Source organism: Lissotriton helveticus, chromosome 11, assembly GCF_964261635.1.
Source record: "Lissotriton helveticus chromosome 11, aLisHel1.1, whole genome shotgun sequence".
In the NCBI taxonomy this organism is placed as follows: domain Eukaryota; kingdom Metazoa; phylum Chordata; class Amphibia; order Caudata; family Salamandridae; genus Lissotriton; species Lissotriton helveticus.
The window spans coordinates 235451862-235475735 of record NC_136072.1 but is presented as its reverse complement, the minus strand read 5'-3'; the positions used below and the strand labels follow the sequence as shown (position 1 = coordinate 235475735).

The 23874-nt window shown below is 45.1% G+C and overlaps 1 protein-coding gene across 1 annotated transcript in view; it reads left to right on the top strand.

Moving 5' to 3' along the window:
- The first annotated feature begins 1028 nt into the window (after positions 1-1028).
- The window catches only part of CP (ceruloplasmin), a 428303-nt gene continuing 405457 nt past the window's right edge, over positions 1029-23874 (top strand). The window contains exon 1 of the mRNA XM_078668012.1: positions 1029-1221. Coding sequence (XP_078524138.1) covers positions 1064-1221 — 158 coding nt within the window. The 5' untranslated portion in view covers positions 1029-1063. The remainder of the gene's footprint in view (positions 1222-23874) is intronic.

Genomic DNA, 23874 nt, shown 5'->3' with positions numbered 1-23874 from the left:
TTACCATAACCACCATCACCACTACCACCATTACCACCACCCTTACCATAACCACCTCTACCACTGTCACCACTACCACCACCCTTACCATAACCACCATCACCACTACCACCGTTACCACCAAACTTACCATAACCACCATTACCACTACCACCATTATCACCATTGCAAAAATCATTACTGCAATCCCCGTTATCACTACCACCATTGCTACTATTACGACCACATCCACCATCAACACCACATTACCTTCACCACCACCATAACCTGTGTTAGCACCATTACCAACACCTCTACCAGTACTACCAATATTATGAGTACCGCCACCAGGACAGTCACCACCCACTAGCGCAACAATTACCACCACCAATAACACCCCCACTATTACACCCACCACCACCACAGCCAATACGTCTGGCTAACACATTCCTATGCAGGCATGATCAATGCTGTTGGCATGCATTAGCTCACTAATCAGACCTCTTGACTTTGCCAATGCTATTTTCAATACTGATTTATAGTTTGCGCACATCATGACTCCAGTATAAATGAAAGAGCTGAGAGAATGCTCCTTGAAGGCAAGACTAGTTTAGGTTTTATTGATACATGAAACTATTTCCTTAATTCGAGTTCGGTGCTGTTTTGTGAATTAAAAAAACAATGGCCTCGTTTGTAGTAGTTTTATGGATAGGATTTTCTCTGAACGGTGTGTGTATGCCAATTGTGGTGTATTCTCTCTTCACTGCTTAAGGGTTTGGCATGCAGACAGGTATCTCGGCTTCTCTTCTGTGACCGGAAAGTAAGAGGCACGCTTAGGCAAGAGTCCTTGAATTGAGGTGCCCGAGCTGATTCCTGGCACCGTGCCCTGACCTTCCGGGATGCCATCGGCGCTTTGCACAGTGTGCACTGTTTACTCAGACAGCAGAGGGCCCGCTTGTGCAACGCGATGATGCGCGACGGAGGCCGGCGGGGTCACTGGAGAGGGGCTGGCTGCTGCTGTGGGAGTATAAAAGCACCAAGCAGGGGACAAAGGTACTCAACCCTGGATGTACCCATCTGCACCATGAAGCAGCTACTCACAGCGTGTCTGCTGCTGCTGCCGTGGGTCTCCCAAGCATGGGCGAAGGAGAGAGTCTATTTCGTCGGGATTAAAGAGGTCGTGTGGGATTACTGCCCCAGTGGAAGGAATGTCATCTCTGGGAAACCCATCTCTGAAGACGAGTAAGTGACACTTCATTGGTAAAGCACAATGATTACATATTGTAAGATATAAAGAATATAATTTTTTTTACAAATGTTTAGTGTTCTATTATAAAAAAATAGGCGTATAGATACTTTTATAATATTTTTTCAAGGACCTCCGTTGTTATTATACCAGGCAGAAAAATGGCAGAATCCATAAAAAGGGTGAGATTTTTCCATAACTGCTAAGCGGCTCGATGAGACGTGTGACAACATCACCTACTTCTGACTTTGTAGCCAGTCGCATGTAGCATTGTGGGACTTGTAGTTCTGATTTCTACGTTCCAAATATATGCTTAAAAATGTCGATTGCAAGTACTCTTGCCTAAGAAAAACGACTGCCTGAAGATGTGCATAAGGGCACTTGTCAGCTATGTCTATGAAGTTGTGTTTTGATGTGCACATCAGACACATATTCAATTCTCTGTTAAACAGTTTACGTATGTTGCATCTGTTGTGTAATCTACAGAAATAAATCTCTGCCTTATAAAAATTCCATCTGATAAATTAACCCCAAGGAAAAAAATTATTTTTTGTCACATGCATTGACTCAATTAAACGTGTAGGGACACGTATTTCGGTTGTGTTTGAGTTTTTTCGTTGTTAGGCAAATATTTGCCTAGCATTTCTGAACCTCAGCCAATCAGATATCGGGGTCAATACATTAGTGCAGAAATGTGTACATACTGTATTTCCAATAGCAAGTGATTGAACAACAGGAATTGTCCCAAGGCACAACGGGTTCCATAATCCATTAAAACACAGTACATTCACAAAAGATAGTTGGCTTGATGTACAAAGATATTTGCAAATCAACACTCTTAGGCCCTTGTGAAATGTCCATAGTGCCACCATTGGCAACATTCCTCACCCACACAAACACATAGCATGCATGCTTAATAACCCCTTCGGTGCTCATGACAAGCTCAGCTCGTCATGGCATATACCTCTCAGGTGCTCATGACGAGCTGAGCTCGTCATAACCACACCCGTTTTCATTATGGCCCAGCACAGCAGGGGAATAGCTCCAGCAGCCAAGGTGATAAGTAAATACACAAGAAAACTTTTGTTTGGGTAAATATTGCTGCAGGTTTATTCCATACAACAATATGCAATATGGTGGGTTATTTTACGGGCGATCCAAGGGCAGGTAGCTGGAACCAACTATGTTGCCTGCCCGCCTGATGAGCCAAGCAGCACTGGGGAGAACCCAATCTGTGCTACACCTTATGGTGTTATCCTCTTTCCGGATCACGTGACACATTTGTCCCTTTTTACTCACGCCCCTTTCATGGCGGAGCGTAACAAGGCAAGCCCCCGGTTGTTCAGGCCCACAACCGCCCGAAGGTCTAACGGGACGCTGACACGGTTTTCCAGAAACCTCCCAGGAGGCTCCTGGGATTTGACTCTGGCACCCCTATTGTGCCGCACAGAGGTAACCTTATTGTACCCATCTGCTTCCAGAACACCCTGTAACTCCGCCTGCAACGAAAAAGAAAACATTACAATATTCTATGTATCATGCCTGCCTCACCACGCCGGGTAAGCGGTAGGGTGGGAGACGGCGTGACCAGTGCGACCAAGAGAGATGCCAAAATGGCAGGGGAGGCCTATATACCCCCCATCCTCAGCGCGCAGGAAGTGACGTGCCTAGTGTGCCACCGGCCATTTTGAGGGGACTTCTCCCTGAATCCCCACAACTAGGAAGAGGGTGGCTTAGAGCCCAGATGGTACTAGGAGGCCGCCCTCTTGAGTGACCCCCTGCGTGGGCCATGGGCAGTTGCACAATAATTGGATATAGCTTTACGAAGAGTGGGTTTAAGATTTTTGAATTTCTGGCGTTCCCAAAGCCTCCTCCACTCATCTTAAGCTACGCGCAGTTTCCCTTTGCCAATCGTATTCTTTGAAACCTTTTGTGAATGCCTTCTTTATGCTAATGCAAAGTCATTGCCACTTGCTGAAATGTACAGAAAAGTAGGCATGCAAAAATAACTTGCTTGAGTGTAATTACGCTTGTTTACTGATTTTTTTTCTGCCTGGGGTGTGTATTTTTTTATACCTACCTCAGGGGTAAGTATAAAAAAAAACACTAACCATTGACTGCCTACCAATCGAAGACATCTTGGTGCTATACCATTGTTCACAATGGTGAACTTGTTATAAAGTGCACTGGGAAGTGACAAAGACATCTCCATAATTTCAGTAACTTTTATATCATAATTAAATGAGTAAATATTTGCACTGGTACTTGAGTGTATTCTAAAGTAATTCAGCAGCTGTCAAAAATGGGTGGACCAGGTTGATAGGGGGCCACCACACCGTCATCTTTCCAGCAGTGTCAATATTCTTTTCTGCCCCATATTTCCGACTTTACATTTTTGACTAAAGAAGCACCTCCAACACAGCCAAAACAAACTCTCCAAAGAGGATGTTTTATCCTGCAGAACAAAAAAAATGAGTAACTGAGACCCACAGTGAGTTTCCTTTTTGAGCCTGTGGGCCATTAATGATGTTTCATGGCCAGTCTAGTCTCATTTTTGACTAAAGAAGCACCTCCAACACAGCCGAAACAAACTCCCCAAAGGGTATGTTTTTTATTATCCTGCAGAACAAAAAAATCAGTAACTGAGACCCACAGAGAGTTTCCTTTTTGGGCCTGTGGGCCATTAATGATGTTTCATGGCCAGTCTAGTCTCAGGCAGTAACCCTGCCTGTCAGAAAGTTATGCCAAAGCAGGCAGGCTGGGCTTCCTGAAGAACTGAGTGGGAATGGCGGCTTTGTGGTACATGGACTGCAGATCAGAGGTTCAAATAGCACAGCCGGCTAACGTTCCCCAATTCTTAATAAGACCTGTGAACAATGAGCTTGGTGGTGAGGTAGAATCACTGATTTATGGGGCTGAGTATGATGGCGGGAGAACCGCCACCGCAGGGCCGGCGGTGGCAACCAATGGCCCTGCGGTAGCGGTCCTTCCGCTATCGAATGGATATTTCTCACCGCCAGATTAGGATGACAGTGGGAATATGAATGCGTCTGCAGCAGACGCAAAGACTGTCCGCCGCCAGCAATCATCCCAATTGCCTGGTGGACGGTCCAGGGAGCACAAAATGGTAGCAGCGCCTAGCAGGCACTATCCACCAGATTAGGATGCAGGCACACACCGGCCGTTCCATGGCAAGACATTCAGAGTTCTGCTACGGGGCCCATTGTGGGCCCCCGGGGGAGTGTGGTGGTGTGGGGCTGCCCTTAGGGGGTACCTATGGTACCCCCCTACACTGCCATGCTCAAGGTGGCAGGCACAGAGCGGTGCCTGCCATGTTGTGCATCGCAATGCAAAACATGGTTGTTTAACATTGCATATGGTGCTGCAGCCAGCAGCTCCGTCTGCAATGTTAAACTGCCAGCATGCGCCCGCCAGAGTGGCGAGCGCATCCTAATTCGGCGGGCGGGACCGGCGCACCTATGGTGGATGGTCCCAGCTCCACAGGGATGGCTCCCTGACGTAAGTCCACCCGCTAACCTTATAGGCCCCTATGTCGTGCCAAACGTTATGCAAGGCTCCTAATACTTTCTTTAACCCCCACTTCCACTCTCCCCTCCCCTCCACACACACATATAAATCAGCAGCCTTTTCCAGGGTGGAATAAGCTGACATAAATTTGAGAATTCCCATGCACTCAGTAGCTTTACAGGTAATCCACGCCCTGGAAAGGGAGATTTACTTCCTCGTAATATTACACCGAATTGGGTTAATATAATGTAGGACTAAATAAATTTGCCAGTGCACATTTGGTTTTGCAGATTTTCACTTTTACAGGTTAGTAAGCCATTAACAGCCTGATTCATCAAAGACCCGTTTTGCGAGTCTTTAATAGCGATTCATAAGGAATCGCTATTAAGGACTTGCAAAACGGGATTCATGTAGGAATTGCTAAATAAATTGGGATTCCTACACATTCCTTATTTGTGAGTAGCAAATTGCTAATCGCAAATAAGGAATAACTCCCCATTCATTCCTATGGGCCTAAAGGCCCATAGGAATGAATGGGGAGTTATTCCTTATTTGCGATTAGCAATTAGCAATTTGCTATTTGCAAATAAGGATGCCATTTCAAGGGTGCCAGGGGTGTCCAAAGGACACCCTGTAGCACCCCTGAAATGTAATCTACATTGGTGTTGCGCACACACATGTCCAAAGGACATGTGTGTGTGTAACATGCAACTTAGAAAAATGCATTTAAATGCATTTTTCTAAGTTTTAGCTATTTACCACGAGGTTTGACCTGACGGGAAATAGCGGTCCTAAATTGCAAATTCGCAATTTTTAAATGTGTCATGAATAGCATTTAAGGAATCTGTAATAGAGATTCCTTAAATGCTAATCCTCGCATATTTGCTAATTCTTTATTAGCGATTTTTGCATTTGGGATGATGAATCCCAAATGCAAAAATTGCACTCGCAAAGGGCCAGATTCTGAGAATCTGGCCCTTTTGCGAGCGCATTTAGCTTAATGAATCAGGCTGTTAGAAACTTCCACATGCAAAAGTGTCCATGCACGTCCATCCCTGTGTATTTGCAGCAGCACTCCTATTAATATGGCAGTCTGGTGCATCATGTTGCTAAGAACTGAAATGCAAATGTATTTTGTTAAGCTGAAATTGTACTTTGTTCAAAAGCAACAAAAACAGTTGCATGTTACAAGGGTGCAACTTTTTAAATGTTAAAAAGCCAGGAGAAAATCTATATTTGGAGAGGTTCGTCCAGTGGTCCCAGGGCCTTGGGGTTTTTGGAGCCCATTGCTACCAATTATGTATATTTTACTACCCAATCAAGGGCCAGGATTCTCCACGGTTCCTCCTTGCCCATGGCATCCTACCTTGCTGCATTGCTGCATTGAACTATACAGCATGGTGTTAGCTGCTAGCTTTCAAACCAATATTGCAAAAGCAGTTTGTTAGTGTGACCTTGAAACCAAGTACAAAGATCCCCTGTACACAGTGGAATGTAGTGTGCTTTCAGAGTGTTTGTGAACACAAAGTCCAACCCCCCACTATAGTGTAATTATGTGCAGTGTTGTGTGAAATTGAGTTGTTGGTTGAGGTGTGTAAAACTCTACTCAAGGCACAGCCACATTCCGTGTCAGGGTAAATTACAAAAAGTCACTAAATTAACCTGTAATTAATCCTCTGGTACCGTGGTACAAAAGCAGTCAGACTTTACTTAGAGACAATTGGGGAGAGAAGTTGACCTAGCGGCTACGGCGGTCGACCTCAAATCTGGGGAACCTGGTTCGAGTCTCTGCAAGGACACGCAACATCCTGTGATACTGGGCAAATCATTTGATCTCCCTGTGCCTAACAAAAATGAATGCGTCCTCATGTAACGCAACTAGTGCTCGTGTAAAGCGCTCTGATACCCGATACCTTTGGGTCAAGTTTGCGCTATATAAAACTCTGTAAAAAATAACTGTAAAGCATTTATACAACACTCAAACAGTAATAAAGTGAAAACACAACAGAAGAAAAATCCCTCACTAAATTCCGAAAAAGAAAGTAACATTGAAAAAAATATTTGACACTAAAATGATACAAATCCAATCAGTAGTCCAGGGATATGCAATTTCAAAGGGTTCATGTAAGTATAGGACCTAAAACACAAAGTGCCAATGGTCATTGGAGACTGGATGAAAGTCACAATGTTCAGAGTGACTGCGATAGAGCCGTGGCCAGATACAGGGACCAGGTTAGTCCAGCTGAAAAAGTTATCTTTCAAGCCCAGTGCTGAGAGTTCTGTTTGCAGTGGGGGAGGCCGTCATGAGCTTGGAGATCAACGTGGATGTTCGTTGCTCTAGCACAAAGAACAGGCCAGGCATTATGGATGGTCACCACTGTAGTGTAAAGATCCTGTCGAGCGTCTCTGATGGTCATTGCTGGAGATTTGTGTTAGTGGTCAACTCAGACTGTTGATGCTGTAGCGCGAAGTGCAGATCTCACATTTCCAATCGTCGCTGGCAGTCGCTGTATCAGGAATAGCCAGGTTCACGGAGCTCTGCATTGGGGGTTGGTGCGGGCACTAACATCTTGGCACAAACGGGCCCAATTACGGTCGCGAAGAGCCCAAAACCTCAGGATCTCTCCTTTTTGAGTCATAGGAGTGCACTCTGATGCGAGCCAAGGGTCCAGGACCTGGGGAGGCACCTCTTGGGGATCAGTCAGCTGACCGTTGGAGTCATTTCAGCCTGGGAAGAAGGGTGCAGGTCCAGTTCTCCTTCTTATCAGAGCAGGCCTCGAGGAGCAGGGCACAAACCTTCTTCTGTAGTATTCACAGGTCCAGGAATGTACTGAAGAGTGGGTCTGAGGGTCCTCTTTTTATATATGTGCCCACTTTGAAGTGGGAGAAGCTTCTGGAGTTTCCCTCTACAGAACTGTCTGGAATTTCATGCCTACCTGCCCTGACCCCAGTCTTTCAGGGGGCACAATAGGCTAGTGGTTAGTCATTTGTTTGTGAGCTGAGCCAGTGCCTTCGAAGTGCAAGTGTGGTGGGTGAGAGCTCCGCCCCCCAGCCTGCCAGAGATGGCCCATCCTGCTGAAATCTAGTCCCCAACTGTGATATTGTCTGGGGGAAATACACAAAGGCCTAGTTATGTGCACCAGGATCAGGGTGCAGGCATCACACAGCTAGCACAAGTAATTGGAAGCATTTGAAAAGTGGCATTTTCAAAATGGTGGCCTAAAATCCAACTTTACCATTAAAGATGGTTTTAAGTTATAATTCCTCAGACACTAAACATGGTGTTCCAATTTCCACCCCAAAAAAAATATCACTTGATAAATGTAATAAGGTAACTGTAGGAAAGTAGGTTCTGCTTCTCCTGGTTACCCCCCACTCTTTGCTTGATGTTACACTGTTTTTGACTAGTCTGACTGGGATCCTGCTAATCAGGACCCCAGTATATCTGCTTTCTCCTTAAAATGTATTGACATGTACTTAGGTACACTCCAGATTGGCTACTGGGGTACCCTTATAAGCCCCTAGTATATGGTACCCATGCACCCAGGGCATAGGTACCCCAGAGGCCTCCCCTGGGCTGAAGCTTATATTATGCCACCCAGGAGAGACCAGGCAATATAGAACTACCTGCCTGTCATTGCAGCCTGTGTAAGCTGGTGCATGCACCAGTTATGATATATATAGGTTTACAATGCATGGTACTACACAGATCCTATTTAACTCCGAAGTGACTACATCACATGTTCCCCCACGGCCAACACTACTGCCCACGGTGCAGGTCTGAGGAAGCAGGCTTTTTTCACATGCTATGGGCTTGCCCTCAGCTTTGCAATTACTGGGGGATCTTTTCTGAGCTCCTGCAGACTCTGAAGGCTCCAGCAACACAAGAGGTGGGTTCCTACTTTTCTTGAGGTTGAACTGTCCTCTCGCCAAGTTTGAGGCCAGTATCCCTCGTGGGGCCTGCATGACCCGGACCCCTGTGCACTGTGTACTTTTGCAATTGCATATGCTTGTTTTCCCAGATTTATGTCGCCGAAGAAGGACGCGGCATGCTTCTAGGCTGCCGGGCTGTGGAAGCTTTTGGCACTGGGTCTTTTGCTTTTTGAGTCTATCAGGAAGCGATATCCCACCTCTTAGAGGAATTCCCCAGAGTATTAGAGAACATCGGATGCCGGAAAGGCAAGGAGATAGCACTCTACATTATCCAGCCTGTGCAGCCCATGGCTCTTAGGCACTGATGAATCGCTTTTCTTTTGAGGATGCAAGTGGAGAAGGAGCTAGAAAAGCTGGAGACCACTGGTATAATTGAGAAAGTAACGAAGCCTACCCTGTGGCTTTTCCCAATCGGGGTAACCAGGAAGCCCCAGCAACCTGATGAGGTGAGCATATGCATCAATATGAACCTGCCAATGTCGCCATCAAGAAGGAGCGATACCTAGCCCCCCACAATAAATATCTAATCAGCAAATTAAGTGGAGTCAGCTGTATTTGCATTCAGGCTACCAGCAGCATGTCCTAGCAGAAGAGTCCTACTATGTCATGACTTTTTCAACCCATGTGGGTCTGCAGCACTGCGGCCGATTCATTAAAGGCCTCACGACTCTGCCCCAGCCACTCAGGGATCTCACCAAGTCATCAGTTCCTTGGTCCTGGGGCCCAGAGTAAGTGGTATTTCAACCAACCAAAGATGCTCGGTCAGCGAACATGGGTTGGTCTTATTTGATCCCCGGAAGGAAACCACCATAGCAGTCGATTGCGGCCCAAAGGGCCTAGGGGCGAGTTGATGCAATGACATGCAGGGGAAGAGCAAACCCCTGTATCTTTTGCAAGCTGATCACTCACAATGACAGAACAGAGGTACTCTCAAATCGAGAAGGAGGCAATAGCAGTTCACTGGGGGTGTTGCCACTTCCATTTGTATGTCTATGGCAATCCATTCACCATCAAAACTGACCACAAGTCCCTAATTCCACTTTTCAGGGAAGAGAATCTAAACCTCCCTCGTGGATTGTAAAAATGAATGAAATTAAACTTCAGGAGTACAACTGCAAAGTGGAATACCCGCCTGGGGCCCAAAACATCGCTGACTGCCTATCCAGACAAAGGAATATCAAAAAAGGGAGTGAAGAGGTGGTGCGACACGGCACCGCGGTGGGCTAATCCTCCTCTTGTGAAAGCATAAATAATCAACAGAGACCACCTGAAACAAGTATTCAGTATATATTCCGATGGTGTTGGAATACACTCAGTGTGTTAAAATACCCCTCACACACCAAAAGGGCCCTTGGTGTCATGCTTCATCATCGGGGTCTTCCCGCCCCCGCTGCGGGACGGGGCAGTGCTGCGACAAGCGGCTACGCCGGAGCACCTTTTAGTGAGTACTATGTGAGTGATGATGGAGTGAGTGTACGTGGGGTCAGGAGTGATGGTAGTGAAGTTAAAAGATACCTGGCCTGGTGTTTAGAAAAAATTATTTAATTAATTACCACGGAAGCCACTGACGAAGGAGGAAGCACTGAGGTGTGGGGGTTGATTGGACCCTCTGTACCCTTCGCCCAGCTTGGCTCATGGGGCATTATTCCCTCATTCTAAAAGCTTACATCATCAGTAGTACTGAGCGAGCTTTTTACACGTGTATCTATTAAGTTAATTCATACACATTGATCCAACACCACTACTCTCTATCTGTGGGAGCACATTAGTGAGTGACAGGGGGATCTTTATACCCGGTCCTGACGAAGGGGCATGTCGCCCCGAAACATGTTGACCCACACAGGAGAGCAAGACTAGTAACCCGCTCTTGCCCTCCGCCTCACCCCTTTTAACGATACCAGCCAGTGCCTATTAAATAATTTTTTCTAAACACCAGGCCAGGTATCTTTTAACTTCACTACCATCACTCCTGACCCCACGTACACTCACTCCATCATCACTCACATAGTACTCACTAAAAGGTGCTCCGGCGTAGCCGCTTGTCGCAGCACTGCCCCGTCCCGCAGCGGGGGCGGGAAGACCCCGATGATGAAGCATGACACCAAGGGCCCTTTTGGTGTGTGAGGGGTATTTTAACACACTGAGTGTATTCCAACACCATCGGAATATATACTGAATACTTGTTTCAGGTGGTCTCTGTTGATTATTTATGCCTATCCAGACACCCTCGTGCTGCTACGCCGGAGGAAGAGGCAGAGGCAGACGAAACGGAAGAATATGTGAGATACGTGGCCGATCGGTCTAGTTCCTTCCTACTTTCCATAGAGATGATTAACCAAACCACCAGCCAAGAGGAGTGTCTTCAGAAAGCTTTGGAAGCCATGAAGAGCAATCAGTGAAACATGTTTAAGAATCAGTAGGCTCAACGCACCCCAGAAGCTTGAAGCATCATAGAGAGCCTGTATCATGTTTTTCAAGATCTGAGCACTGACCCAGAAGACTTCATCCTGAGGGGACATAATTTAATCATCCCCACCAGTCTCACTGATCAAGTGGTTCGCCTTGCCCATGCTGGGCACCAAGGTATGATTAAGACTAAGAATTGGCTATGAACCAAAGGGTGGTTCCTCTTGATGAACGGGCAGATCAAAATTTTGGTACAGTCGTACCCCTGGTGCCAAGCTTCAGGTGAAGCCAACCCTTCAGCACCTGCAGTGAAGGAGAAAGGGCCGCAACCGTATTGCATGTACACCAGCCTTGATTTTGGGAGTCTACTTGATGGATGACACAGAAAGGTCATGATAGATGATTCCTCAAAATACCCCAAAGTTGAGATCATCACCTCTCTGAGTGCAAATGAAGTGGTGGCAAAGATTGAGAACATAATGGCTACCCCAGGCTTGATAATAGAACTGAGGACAGATAATGGTCTGCTTTTTCAAGGCAAAGAAGTGGCCACCTAGCTAAAATCACTTGGCATCTCTTACAAGAAAATCGCTCCTCGCTGACCCCAAGCCAACGAGGAGGTAGAATGATTTAAGAGAACTTTAAACAGTCATTTGAATTGCCACCGCGAAACAGCAAACCCCTGAGTTGATCATCTAGTCCTTCCTACGTGACTACCGTCAAACTCCACACTCTACTACAGTGTGAGAAACTAGACACTTCTCAGTGGTCATGAACTTGATCCATCATGTTCCTCTGTAGAGCCCTGACCCCATTGACGACCAGCGGGTCTACAAACAAAATGAAATCTAATACTCGAGCCAGCTGGCGTTGGCACACCAACGTGTCCACTCTTAAAGCTGGAGATCTCATGCTAATCAAGGATTGGTCCCCTGGGAGTAAATTCTGATTACCATTCGAACGCAGCCCCTGGATCATCAGCCCCCTGCATGGCACCAAAATGACCACCCATCGGGGAACAGAGGAAATTACAAGGAACATATCAATGTTCAACAGGTTCTAACCCAGCAGCAGTGTTCCTCTGGACTTAAACTAATCTGATCATCGCTGGATGACCAGGACACGTTTTCAGAACCTGGAAGCCACGTCTCTGTTTCGCCTAGATCTGCGGGCAGTAGTTCAAATAATGCTCCCTCCTCGGTGGGCTGTAGTGGGGACACAGACTTTGTGTTGCCAGACCAGCCTGACAGTCACAACACCCTCACCAGGTATTGACTCCTAAGCAACACAATGCCATTAACTAAGCTGAAGGATCACCTTTTGTTATGGCAGGCATTCCGGTATCAAGTAGAAAAAAGTCTGGCTACCAGGTATGATAATGTCTGCACTGTTTGTCCTATTATCTTCATGCATGATGCACTGTTTCTGTTTTAGTTATGTTCATTGAAAGTTAGTTATGTTCCCCCATGATGTCACAATATTTGTTTACTGTTTGGAACTTGTTGTTTTTTCCAAAATTGTGGAGGAATGTAATGTTGCTCCAGTGACGCAACTGGAGCCATGGACTCTTTGACTTGCATTTAATTACTAAGCCATATTGCTGTTGACTTGTCACCCCTCAGTGTGAAATGTTGTGATATGATCCCGTAACCAGGTGGGCCATTGTTAATAAATATGGGAGCAGCCAGGCGTGATGTCAGAGAGACCGCCTGCACTGAGTCCCAACCATACAGCATCACGTCTCTGTGTCATTCTTGAAGGCCGCACTGGCCTATAACTCCACGCTGCTCCACACAATTGTCACTGGTGCTCTCCTCCCCATCTAAGTGCACAGACACAAAAGGCAGGTCATGGCTGCCTGTTTTTTTTTCCTAGGTGAATGCAGAAGACCTACTTTTACTCCAGGGTTCCACACGTTAGCCAAGTAGTCACACAGTACAAAGAATACCAGTGCACATCCTTTTTTAGTCACTATTATCCAATAGGCATCCAGCCACGTCAATCCAATATGTCAGGTGTTCGTTTAATCCACAATTGAAACACACAATGTTCATTAATATTCAGTGTTCTTTTATTTATTCTTCTCTTGTCACAGCCGACGCGTGTTTCGCCCTCTGCGTGCTTTTTCAAAGCTGTAATTTACATACAAGACATAATACCATATCAGATTTATATACTATGGACCACCTTCTATTCATCAATACCTATTACCATAGGTCTAATTCACACGTGTATATCGTGCCACTACCACATGCAGGGTTCCGGTGTGCACCTCGTACTAATCCAATTTTCATTCATATTTACTATTCATTTTACTATTTGTCCATGTACTGAGGGCATACCCACTCAGTGCGATCACCTTCACCATAGTGTCCATGCCTTAATCTAAATATTCTCAGGCACCCTCTGTGTATTTATTAGAACCACGTGGACTGTTGATATGATGTGTCCAATATTATGCCAATCACCGCATATTCTTTAAAAAGTGTTCCTAATGTGAACTCTATATTTACACTTACCAAACACTTATTCAGTTGAGCAGCGTGTGTTCTAAGAATTGATTGTTACTAAAAAGCCTTTGGGCATTGTTCCTGTGGAAGTATATGGGCGTAATTTTACCATTGTGACAAGTATAAAGCTGTACAGTCACTTCAATTGATATAATATAAGCATCCATTAATTAATAGGCTTACCTCCGAGCCTTTCGCTTTCACACGTAAAGATGCTGTGAGTATAAATCCTTGTTTTAAGATCCGTCCCCATGTGATAATTCAGAGTTCAAACGTAATGCTTGGAGCCTTGATAAGTTCCATCTAAAGTATCAACAGAGTATTGCCATCAATTTCATTGGCCATACAAATCACTCTATTTCTCTATCATTTCAAATCACAAATGTATATGTGAGATGATTTTAAATACTATGGCTTTATTTAACGCGGTCGTGCGTCCTCCCACATAACTACGCCTTACTTAAAAATATTTGGTTAATCTTATGTGGTTAATGTCTTTAATTAAAATAATTAAGATCACATATAAAAAAACATCCCCAAGTGCGACTAGAACTAAGTACAACTGTGCTATATTTATCTCAGCTCTAACTTTTCCTCCTCATAGCACTAACAGTTCATATTTTAATGAGTCTTTATCAATATGACGTTAATGTTATATCTAAGCAGAGCGGTATGATAAGCACCTTTATAAGCGTGTTTCAGCCCGCAACCATTATTATTGCAAGTAATTCGATGCAAAAGGATCCCGCCTATAAGATTGCGCTCATTTAGCTCAACTTTGTTCCTATTTTCTTAAAACTACGGCGTTTTGATTTCAAACTCATCGCCATTGCGCGTGTAAAGTTGTCGGAAAAGGTAGCTTCCTTCCGCGTTTCCCTTCCGGGGCCCTCTCAGTCTCACCTTCCCTTTGTTCATGTAAAGGGCAACGACGGACCAGTTTGTGGGTCTAGTTTAGTAATCCCCGATATCGTTGCGGCCATTTTAAAGTGTCTAAATTGTCTAATATTTACTAAATATCATACCTACCATATATCTCTACGTACCCCATAACAGCTCAATACTGCAATGTAAGCCGATTTATAACGTTTTTTTGGAGTATAGTGTTAGGTGATCGCACTTAGTTGTCGCTCTCTTTCTTAAGAGAACAAATATTACTATTTTAATATTTCCATTTATATATCGCTATTCAATTTCTTGCATATTTCTACTTGTGCCTTCATTATATAAATTCATTTCGTAATCTAAAATCATGTGTTCAAAAATATAGAAATAGTTACCACACGCCTATTATACATGTTCTTACAGGGCACATTTCATATCAACATGTCCATCAATCAGATGTTAGCCCAAAAACACAGATTCTTTAATTTCTCCCAGATACTACATGATCATCCTTACAGATTTACAGCAAATTCATAATTAATTACAAAAATTCATGCATCTCTTTGTCAATGATAGCCCCTTTCTCTACTGCTCTCAAAGAAATAATCCACTTGCTTTCCAGCTGACGTAATTTACGCTCACGGTTACCTCCCCTGTTTCCTGCCACTGCCACATCAACTCCATGGAATCTAATCCTGTGTAATTCATTCTGTTGGTGTGTTGTGTTGAAATGCACTGCAAACGGATATTGCATATTGTTGTTGTGTATGGCACGAATATGCTCCTGAATCCTTTCTATCAAAGGTCTGATTGAACTTCCAATGTATATCCAATTACATACACATTTTAAACAATACACTGTATGTGTCGTATTGCAGTTAATAAAATGATGTATTGTGTATTGCTTCTGACTATTATACTGAAAGTTAGTTATTTTGTTCAGTGCAAAGCAACATATACAACAAGTGCCACATTTGAAAAACCCTTTGGGCGCTGTGGGCATCCCGGTACGTGCTCTCAGTGGGGGAATATAACTTTGGCATAATTTCTGTCTCAAAGTTTTGCCCCTACTGAAAGTAATTGTCGGCTTCAGACCCACTTTGGCATGTAGACTAGTATCCTCCAATAGTAAATGCCAGTGTTTGTTTAGTATTTTATATAAACCTGTACTCACTGTACTGTATGGTGTTATAAATCTTATATTCTTCTTCTTTTTGTCAGATTTGTGTTGTTTATATTTGAGCAGTGAGTCTCTATTTATTTTGTCTATTCTGTTTCTTGCACTGGTTATCATTTCTTTGTCATAACCCCTAGATAGGAATCTTTTTTCTACCAATTTTAATTCTACATCCGCTCTGTCTGTATCACTACAATTTCTTTTAATTCGTAACATTTCCCCAAAGGGGATTGCTTTAATTTGTGAGACAGGGTGGGCACTCTGTGCGTGCAGCACCCAATTGCATGCGGTTTCCTTTCTATAGGGAACAGTGTGTAGTTTGTTCTTCTTGACCACAATAGAAATGTCCAAGAAATTAATTTTCGACATACTTTGTTCTTTCGTGAATTTTAAGTTAAAGGGGTTGTCATTGAGATGTTCAAAAAACATATCTAACTCATCCCTACTGCCTGCCCAAAACAATAGTAAATCGTCTATATATCTACCCAGATATAGGATGTTGTCTGTCAGGTTCACCGGGCATTTCCTCCATATATGTATTAGTTCAAAGTAGCCCATATATAGGTTGGCCAATGAGGGCGAAAATTTCGCCCCCATGGCCACACCCTTTATTTGGCGATACCATTCCCCATTGTGCAAAAATATGTTGTTCTCAAGTACTACTTGTATCATTGTCATCAACATATTTGAGTGTGCATAGGTCTCAATGGGTCTACTATCCAAACAATGTCGTACCGCTTGGATAGTAGACGCTTTTTTGAACTGACCTGCTGCCTGCAAGGATTGCTTCTGTGTGACCAGATCCCACACCTCGCGGTACCCGCTTCGCGGGTCCCGCATCGCGGGTCCCGCATCGCGGGTCCCGCATCGTTATTCACCGCTTGCCAACTGGGAGCTGCTGTGGGCGGGGGCAAGGACAGAGGGGCTGCGAGCATCTGAACCGGGACTCGCTTTCCCAGGAGTCCCAGTAAATCAGCGCCTGTTCCACCCGGCGTGCTCTCCCTAACTGCCCCGCCCAACTGGACTCCTCCCTGTTAAAACACCTGGGCCTGTGACACTACGTGGGACGCTTTTTTGAACTGACCTGCTGCCTGCAAGGATTGCTTCTGTGTGACCAGACCCCACACCTCGCGGTACCCGCTTCGCGGGTCCCGCATCGTTATTCACCGCTTGCCAACTGGGAGCTGCTGTGGGCGGGGGCAAGGACAGAGGGGCTGCGAGCATCTGAACCGGGACTCGCTTTCCCAGGAGTCCCGGTAAATCAGCGCCTGTTCCACCCGGCGTGCTCTCCCTAACTGCCCCGCCCAACTGGACTCCTCCCTGTTAAAACACCTGGGCCTGTGACACTACGTGGGACGCTTTTTTGAACTGACCTGCTGCCTGCAAGGATTGCTTCTGTGTGACCAGACCCCACACTTCGCGGTACTCGCTTCGCGGGTCCCGCATCGTTATTCACCGCTTGCCAACTGGGAGCTGCTGTGGGCGGGGGCAAGGACAGAGGGGCTGCGAGCATCTGAACCGGGACTCGCTTTCCCAGGAGTCCCGGTAAATCAGCGCCTGTTCCACCCGGCGTGCTCTCCCTAACTGCCCCGCCCAACTGGACTCCACCTTGTTCAACTGGCCCTTTATAAACAAGTCACTTCCACCGCGGCGCGGTAGCGCGCGGGAGCGCCTGGGGCTAAGCCCGGGCAAAGGGCGGGCCCTCCAAGGCCCTCATAGGCCGGACAAGGCCAGGCTGGGCCTACTCTCTTTAGCTTATTGTCTGCACACTGGACTATATTTGTTTTTTGCCACTTTTTCCTCTAAGCCTTGCACCCATAGTTTCTTGTTATGCCTTCCCCGGCCACGGAGGGCACCCCTATGAAGCTGGGGGGAGTCAAACATGGGACTTTAGATAATTATTTCCCTCGGGCTGTGGGAGATGGGGACAAGGAAAGCATTTTGACCAAGCTCAGGGCGGAGCGTAGACGTTCTATTGAAAACCTGAAAAATAGGCCCCTTGGAGATAACTGTATATCACTTAGCGGGGAGCCATCCTCATTGGACGACGTCCCCCTTTTGCTGAGGGATTGCACTAATAATCCCATTGAACCGACCACCAACGCCACCCCCCTATTAGCCCAAGTTGTGTGACTGTTGATTTAATTACCCAGCCCCCACCCGCCATTAAAGTCAGGAAAGTCAAACCTAAGCCAACTCTTGTGCAAGGGGTATATGGCCCCCCACCTAATAAACGCAGGAGAAAGTCGAGGGGTGGCCAGGGAAAAACTAAAACAAAAATTCCTCACTCCGACTTTGGGAGAACTCCAAAACCCCCCCTCAACTACTGAGAGGCTATTGGAAGATGTACATATAACACCGCCCGAAAAGGCTATTATTACAACCGACTTGGCTGATGCCACGGTAAATAACGTTACCAATGTTCCTCTCTCTGTTGTCCCGCTAGGAAATTTGGAATTTTTGCTTAGGTCACTGTTATTGCCGGATTAGTGAGAGCATTAAAAAGGTCGAGATTAGACTCACTATCCTGGAGGCCACATTAAGTAGTATGAAATCTTCGGTTAGCCACCAGGGTAAATCTTTTGAGACTAATCCCACTCTCATTGTCCCTCCCAACTGCCCTAATACGCCAGGTAGTTTGGTGTCCACTGCTGCTCCCCCCCCACAACCCCTTATGGCTAATTTAGCCCCGGTTCAGCCACGAAAACCCAATATCCCACCTTCACCAGTAGGCCTAGCTCCCCCTATGCCAATCACTGGCAGTATTGCTCCCCCACCCCCAGTGAAGCCTGCTGCTAGACCCCGTAGACCCAATCTCCCTCCAGAGGCAAATGATTTGACGGTAATTATAGCCGGTGTTCCCCCACTTGAAGTGGGCGAAGGCGAGAACTTTTGCTCTCTGAAAAGTAAGGTCATTAAGTGGTTAAATTGGAACCGACCCCTTCCGGCCCACCTTAACAATGAAATCATTATGGTGAGAAGGGTACCTTGGGTGGGTAAAACAAACAAATCTATAATAGGGGATTGCATCCTGGTCAGTTTTCGAGACGCTGGGACTGTAACCCATATATGTCAGGGGAAGAACAGATCCCTGGAATCTACAATCCAGACTCTACAAGTGTCGTTTTTCTTCCCTCCAACCCCTAGGTATCTTGATCAATCCCACGACAACTGGACGAGGGTCGTCCGGAGGGGTAGAAACGATGATTTTAAGGCTCGGCCAGTTTTTCATCGCCCGGTGACACCCTTCCATAACTTTAACCGATTTAGCTGTCTGAATGGACTCGAGGGGGTTGATTGACATAGGGACAGATACACTAACACAAGGGGAAATGAATGCCTAGGTGCTGTAAATATAGGGGTTTCAATATTGGAATCGGGGCAGCAAAACCTGCTGGCACTGCAAATCTCACCTAGTAGGGCTAGGGGGACGGAGGCAAATGAGATTATGGTTACAGCTACTGAACCTATAATGGGAGGAAATGGGCTGGAACCAGGCCAGGTGGAGACTGTGGAACGAATTGGGCTCAAGGGGGGAACAAAGCATGTTCATGGTGTAATGAGAGCCATTTCCTGGAATATAGCAGGTTTGGCAGCTAAATTTAATAACAAAGAGTGGCGTAACTATATTAGCAATTTCCACATAATTAGCCTCCAGGAGACATGGGCCCTTGAAAACAGCAACTTCCCCATCCAGGGGTATAAATGTTTCTTCGTCCCGGCACAAAAAACGAGATCGGGGAGAGCCATGGGAGGACTATCTATATATGTGGATTTAAACCTCCCGGGCAGCTGGTCCATTACGGACTGGAATTCACATGCTTTACAAGCAGTACGGTTTAATGGGAAAGGGCTAAGACTAACTGTTTTCAATATTTATAACAACGGGGTAGGGGGAGCCCATACTTCATTTACAGGGGAATTAGATGACAGATTGGGTCAGGAAATCCTGGCTAGGAAAGCGGGACAGGCACCTGCCCTACTGGTCATGGGAGACTTTAATTGTCACCTATGCTCGGCATTGGTTCCAATAGATGCAGAGTGGTCTCATTGCCCCGTAGAGAAAGGGCCGCATTTCTCGCACACGCCGGACGGTCTAGCTTTCAGTAAACTCCTTCTCAACCACGATCTAGAACACACTATTAACATGATGGGTGTGCAGAGGGATGGCAGTCTACCTCCAACATTTAAGGGTAGAGGATGCTCCTCTTTTATTGACTACATTTTAGTTTCTAGACTTTTAATAAATAGAGTCATCAGCGTAGGGATAGAATGGAGCACTTTTAGTGACCACAAACCCCTTGTATTGGGGTTGCTGCATTTGGCAGGTTCAAAAAGTAGATACCAAGGCACAATCACAGAGAAGGTAACAGACCAGGGAAGGAGATTAAAGTGGTCCAAAATAGACGGGGAAACCTTCTATAAATCCTTGATGGACTCTGGAAAACCTGCCATGGATGACTGTTTAGATATGGGTGTACAAGGTCCGCGGCTGCTCGAAGCATTTGGCCAGATTGCTGACCTTATAGATGGTCTATTAAAAACTAGCGCGCCCATAAGGAACCAATGTAATCCACGTTGGTTTGATAGAGATTGCTCAAAGGCTTTGAGGGAGCTTAAAAGCAGCCTCAAAAACAAACCAAGGGATACCCTACAAATTGCTATGTGTAGGAACAAATATAAGAGGGAGACCAAGAGGAGGAAATTAGCTCTACAGGGAGAAGCGTGGGCAGACCTAAGAGAAGCGGGGGAAAACAGGGACATGTCCGGGTTTTGGAGAATTATCAACCAACCAACTTTCCAGGAAAATAATGCCCGGAGATAGGATCAAACATCCTACCAGAACAGTGGGTCTCTCATTATAAGGGGCTGTACAACCACGAGCAAGGCCCAACTGAAGAGTATGTAGGGACTTCACACCAGGGCACTACAGTAGTGTTTTCCATCAAGGAGATCACTGCTGGAATAGAGGGCTTGACAAAAAACAAGGCCCCTGGGCCGGACGGGATCCCCCCTGATTTGTTTCTGAGCTGTGTAGAACTGTGGGCCCCCATAATGACTAGGGTCATAAATGCCGCCACTACCTGTGGTTTACCGCCGTCCTGGTCAAAGGCTATAATCGTCCCTATTTTCAAGAAGGGTAACAGGGACGATCCCCAGTGTTATCGCCCTATTTCTTTGATTGATGTGTCTGCCAAACTCCTGGGAAGGGCGATCCTCAACAGATTGTCCGAGTGGACAGAGGAAAATAACATCTTTTCGGACACCCAGTATGGATTCAGGACGGGGAGGTCCACTAGTGACCAATGCCTGAACCTCTACATGCTGACTGCCAAATATACTATGGCCAGCAACGAAGCCATCTATATGGGGTTCATGGACTTGGCAGCAGCATTCGACCATGTAAATAGGGAGAAACTCTGGCTCATGATGTCTCTTATGGGGATTGAGGTTGACATAATTAATATTTTAAGGGAACTTCATAGTGACACCTCTGCAAAAGTCAGATTTAATAGGGAGGGCGGGCTGACCGATTCATTTCCCTGTAAGAGTGGGGTACGGCAAGGCTGTATTCTTGCCCCATTTTTATTCTCACTCTATATAAATAACCTGGAGCAGTTCCTGTTAAATTTAAAAACAGATTGTCCAAGGGTGGGATCGCGTCATATCCCCGTACTGCTTTATGCAGATGACACGGTCCTGCTCGCACGCACGCCTAGGAGCTTACAGATTTTGATTGACGGATTTGTTAAGTTTATGGGCTCTTTAGATCTTTTTGTCAATCTGGGCAAATCATATGTGTTGTTGGCTGGCAATAAACCATGCACTAAATTTACGTACATGATAGGAAACCATAAAATAGAAGAGGTCAAAACATTCTCCTATCTAGGCTTAACCTTTGACGGGTCTTTACAATTTAATTCCCTGGTTGAGGAGCGCTGCTGTAAAATGATTGCAACTAATGGTGCTATTGCAAGTTATGGAAGGAGGGTAGGAAGATGGAGCCCTGAACAGGTGATGAATCTGTATAGCTCCATATGCTGCTCCAAAGTGATCTATGGGGCAGAGGTATGGGGCTTTGTCAATACTGTGAAATTACAGCGGGAAGAAAATAAATATTTAAGAACCATTCTGAGAGTACCCCCAAGCACCGCTGGCTTCATAGCACATAGGGAACTGGGGAGGCCTTACCTAGAAGATCTGGTAAAACTTAGACCAATAGTGGCCTGGCTAAAAAATTAGGTCAATCCTGAGGCGTCTCTGAGCAGGGAAATCCTAAATGATTGCTTAGAAAGAGATAAATGTATGAGAATCCCATGGCTCAACTATGTAAAGAGTGCCCTAGAGGCTATCGGTTACAGGAACCTCTTCACTGACCCGGTAGCAATTGTACCACAGCATAAAGCGTTAGTAAAAAAAGCTTTTTTAGACCAAAAAGTACAACAGAGAGCTGAGGCTGAAGGGCCCAAAAAGACTGTGAGGGCTCATAACCTGGTTAAGAGCATAGAGGGAATGGAGCCATACTTGTATCGCATGCATAATGCTCAGGACAGATTTCTGATGTGCCGTTTTAGATTAAATCTACTTCCGTATTTATTGGCATCACCAGCAGGGTTTTTAACTACAACCGAGCAGAAGGGAACCTGCGGCTGCGACAACAGGTCTCCGCAGGATTCCCTTCACTTTGTACTCCTGTGCCCTTTTTATTCAATGCCCAGGCGTAGATTTTTAGTAAAAATCCTAAAACAAGCTAAACTGAAACATGCTAGAGAGGCCTTAATCTATTTACAGAAAGCATCTGATCCGTTAACATTGTGTTGTATAATGAATTTTATCAAAGTGGCGGTCTGATTAAGGGCAACCAGAGGAGAGGAATGATTCCTAGAAACTGTTATTAATCTTCTTTAAAGTATCAAATTCCTTTCCTCTTTTGTCATATGTAAATAACTATCATTTCTAGGATTCTGATAATGGTTTAATGGATTTTTTTTTTAATCATGTATATATGTATGTGCTTTTATGGTGATTTTTAATCATCGAATAAAGAATCCTTGAATTGAATTGAATTGATACAAGTAGTACTTGAGAACAACATATTTTTGCACAATGGGGAATGGTATCGCCAAATAAAGGGTGTGGCCATGGGGGCGAAATCTTTGCCCTCATTGGCCAACCTATATATGGGCTACTTTGAACTGATACATATATGGAGGAAATGCCCGGTGAACCTGACAGACAACATCCTATATCTGGGTAGATATATAGACGATTTACTATTGTTTTGGGCAGGCAGTAGGGATGAGCTGGATATGTTTTTTGAACATCTCAATGACAACCCCTTTAACTTAAAATTCACGAAAGAACAAAGTATGCCGAAAATTAATTTCTTGGACATTTCTATTGTGGTCAAGAAGAACAAACTACACACTGTTCCCTATATAAAGGAATCCGCGTGCAATTCGGTGCTGCACGCACAGAGTGCCCACCCTGTCTCACAAATTAAAGCAATCCCCTTTGGGGAAATGTTACGAATTAAAAGAAATTATAGTGATACAGACAGAGTGGATGCAGAATTAAAAGTGGTAGAAAAAAGAGTCCTATCTAGGGGTTATGACAAAGAAATGGTAACCAGTGCAAGAAACAGAATAGACAAAATAAATAGAGACTCACTGCTCAAATATAAACAACACAAATCTGCCAAAAAGAAGAAGAACATAAGATTCATAACACCATACAGTACAGTGAGTACAGATTTATATAAAATACTAAACAAACACTGGCATTTACTATTGGAGGATACTCGTCTACATGCCAAAGTGGGTCTGAAGCCGACAATTACTTTCAGTAGGGGCAAAACTTTGAGACAGGAATTATGCCCAAGTTATATTCCCCACTGAGAGCACGTACCGGGATGCCCACAGCGCCCAAAGGGTTTTTCAAATGTGGCACTTGTTGTATATGTTGCTTTGCACTGAACAAAATAACTAACTTTCAGTATAATAGTCAGAAGCAATACACAATACATCATTTTATTAACTGCAATATGACACATACAGTGTATTGTTTAAAATGTGTATGTAATTGTATATACATTGGAAGTTCAATCAGACCTTTGAAAGAAAGGATTCAGGAGCATATTCGTGCCATACACAACAAGAATATGCAATATCCATTTGCAGTGCATTTCAACACAAGACACCAACAGAATGAAT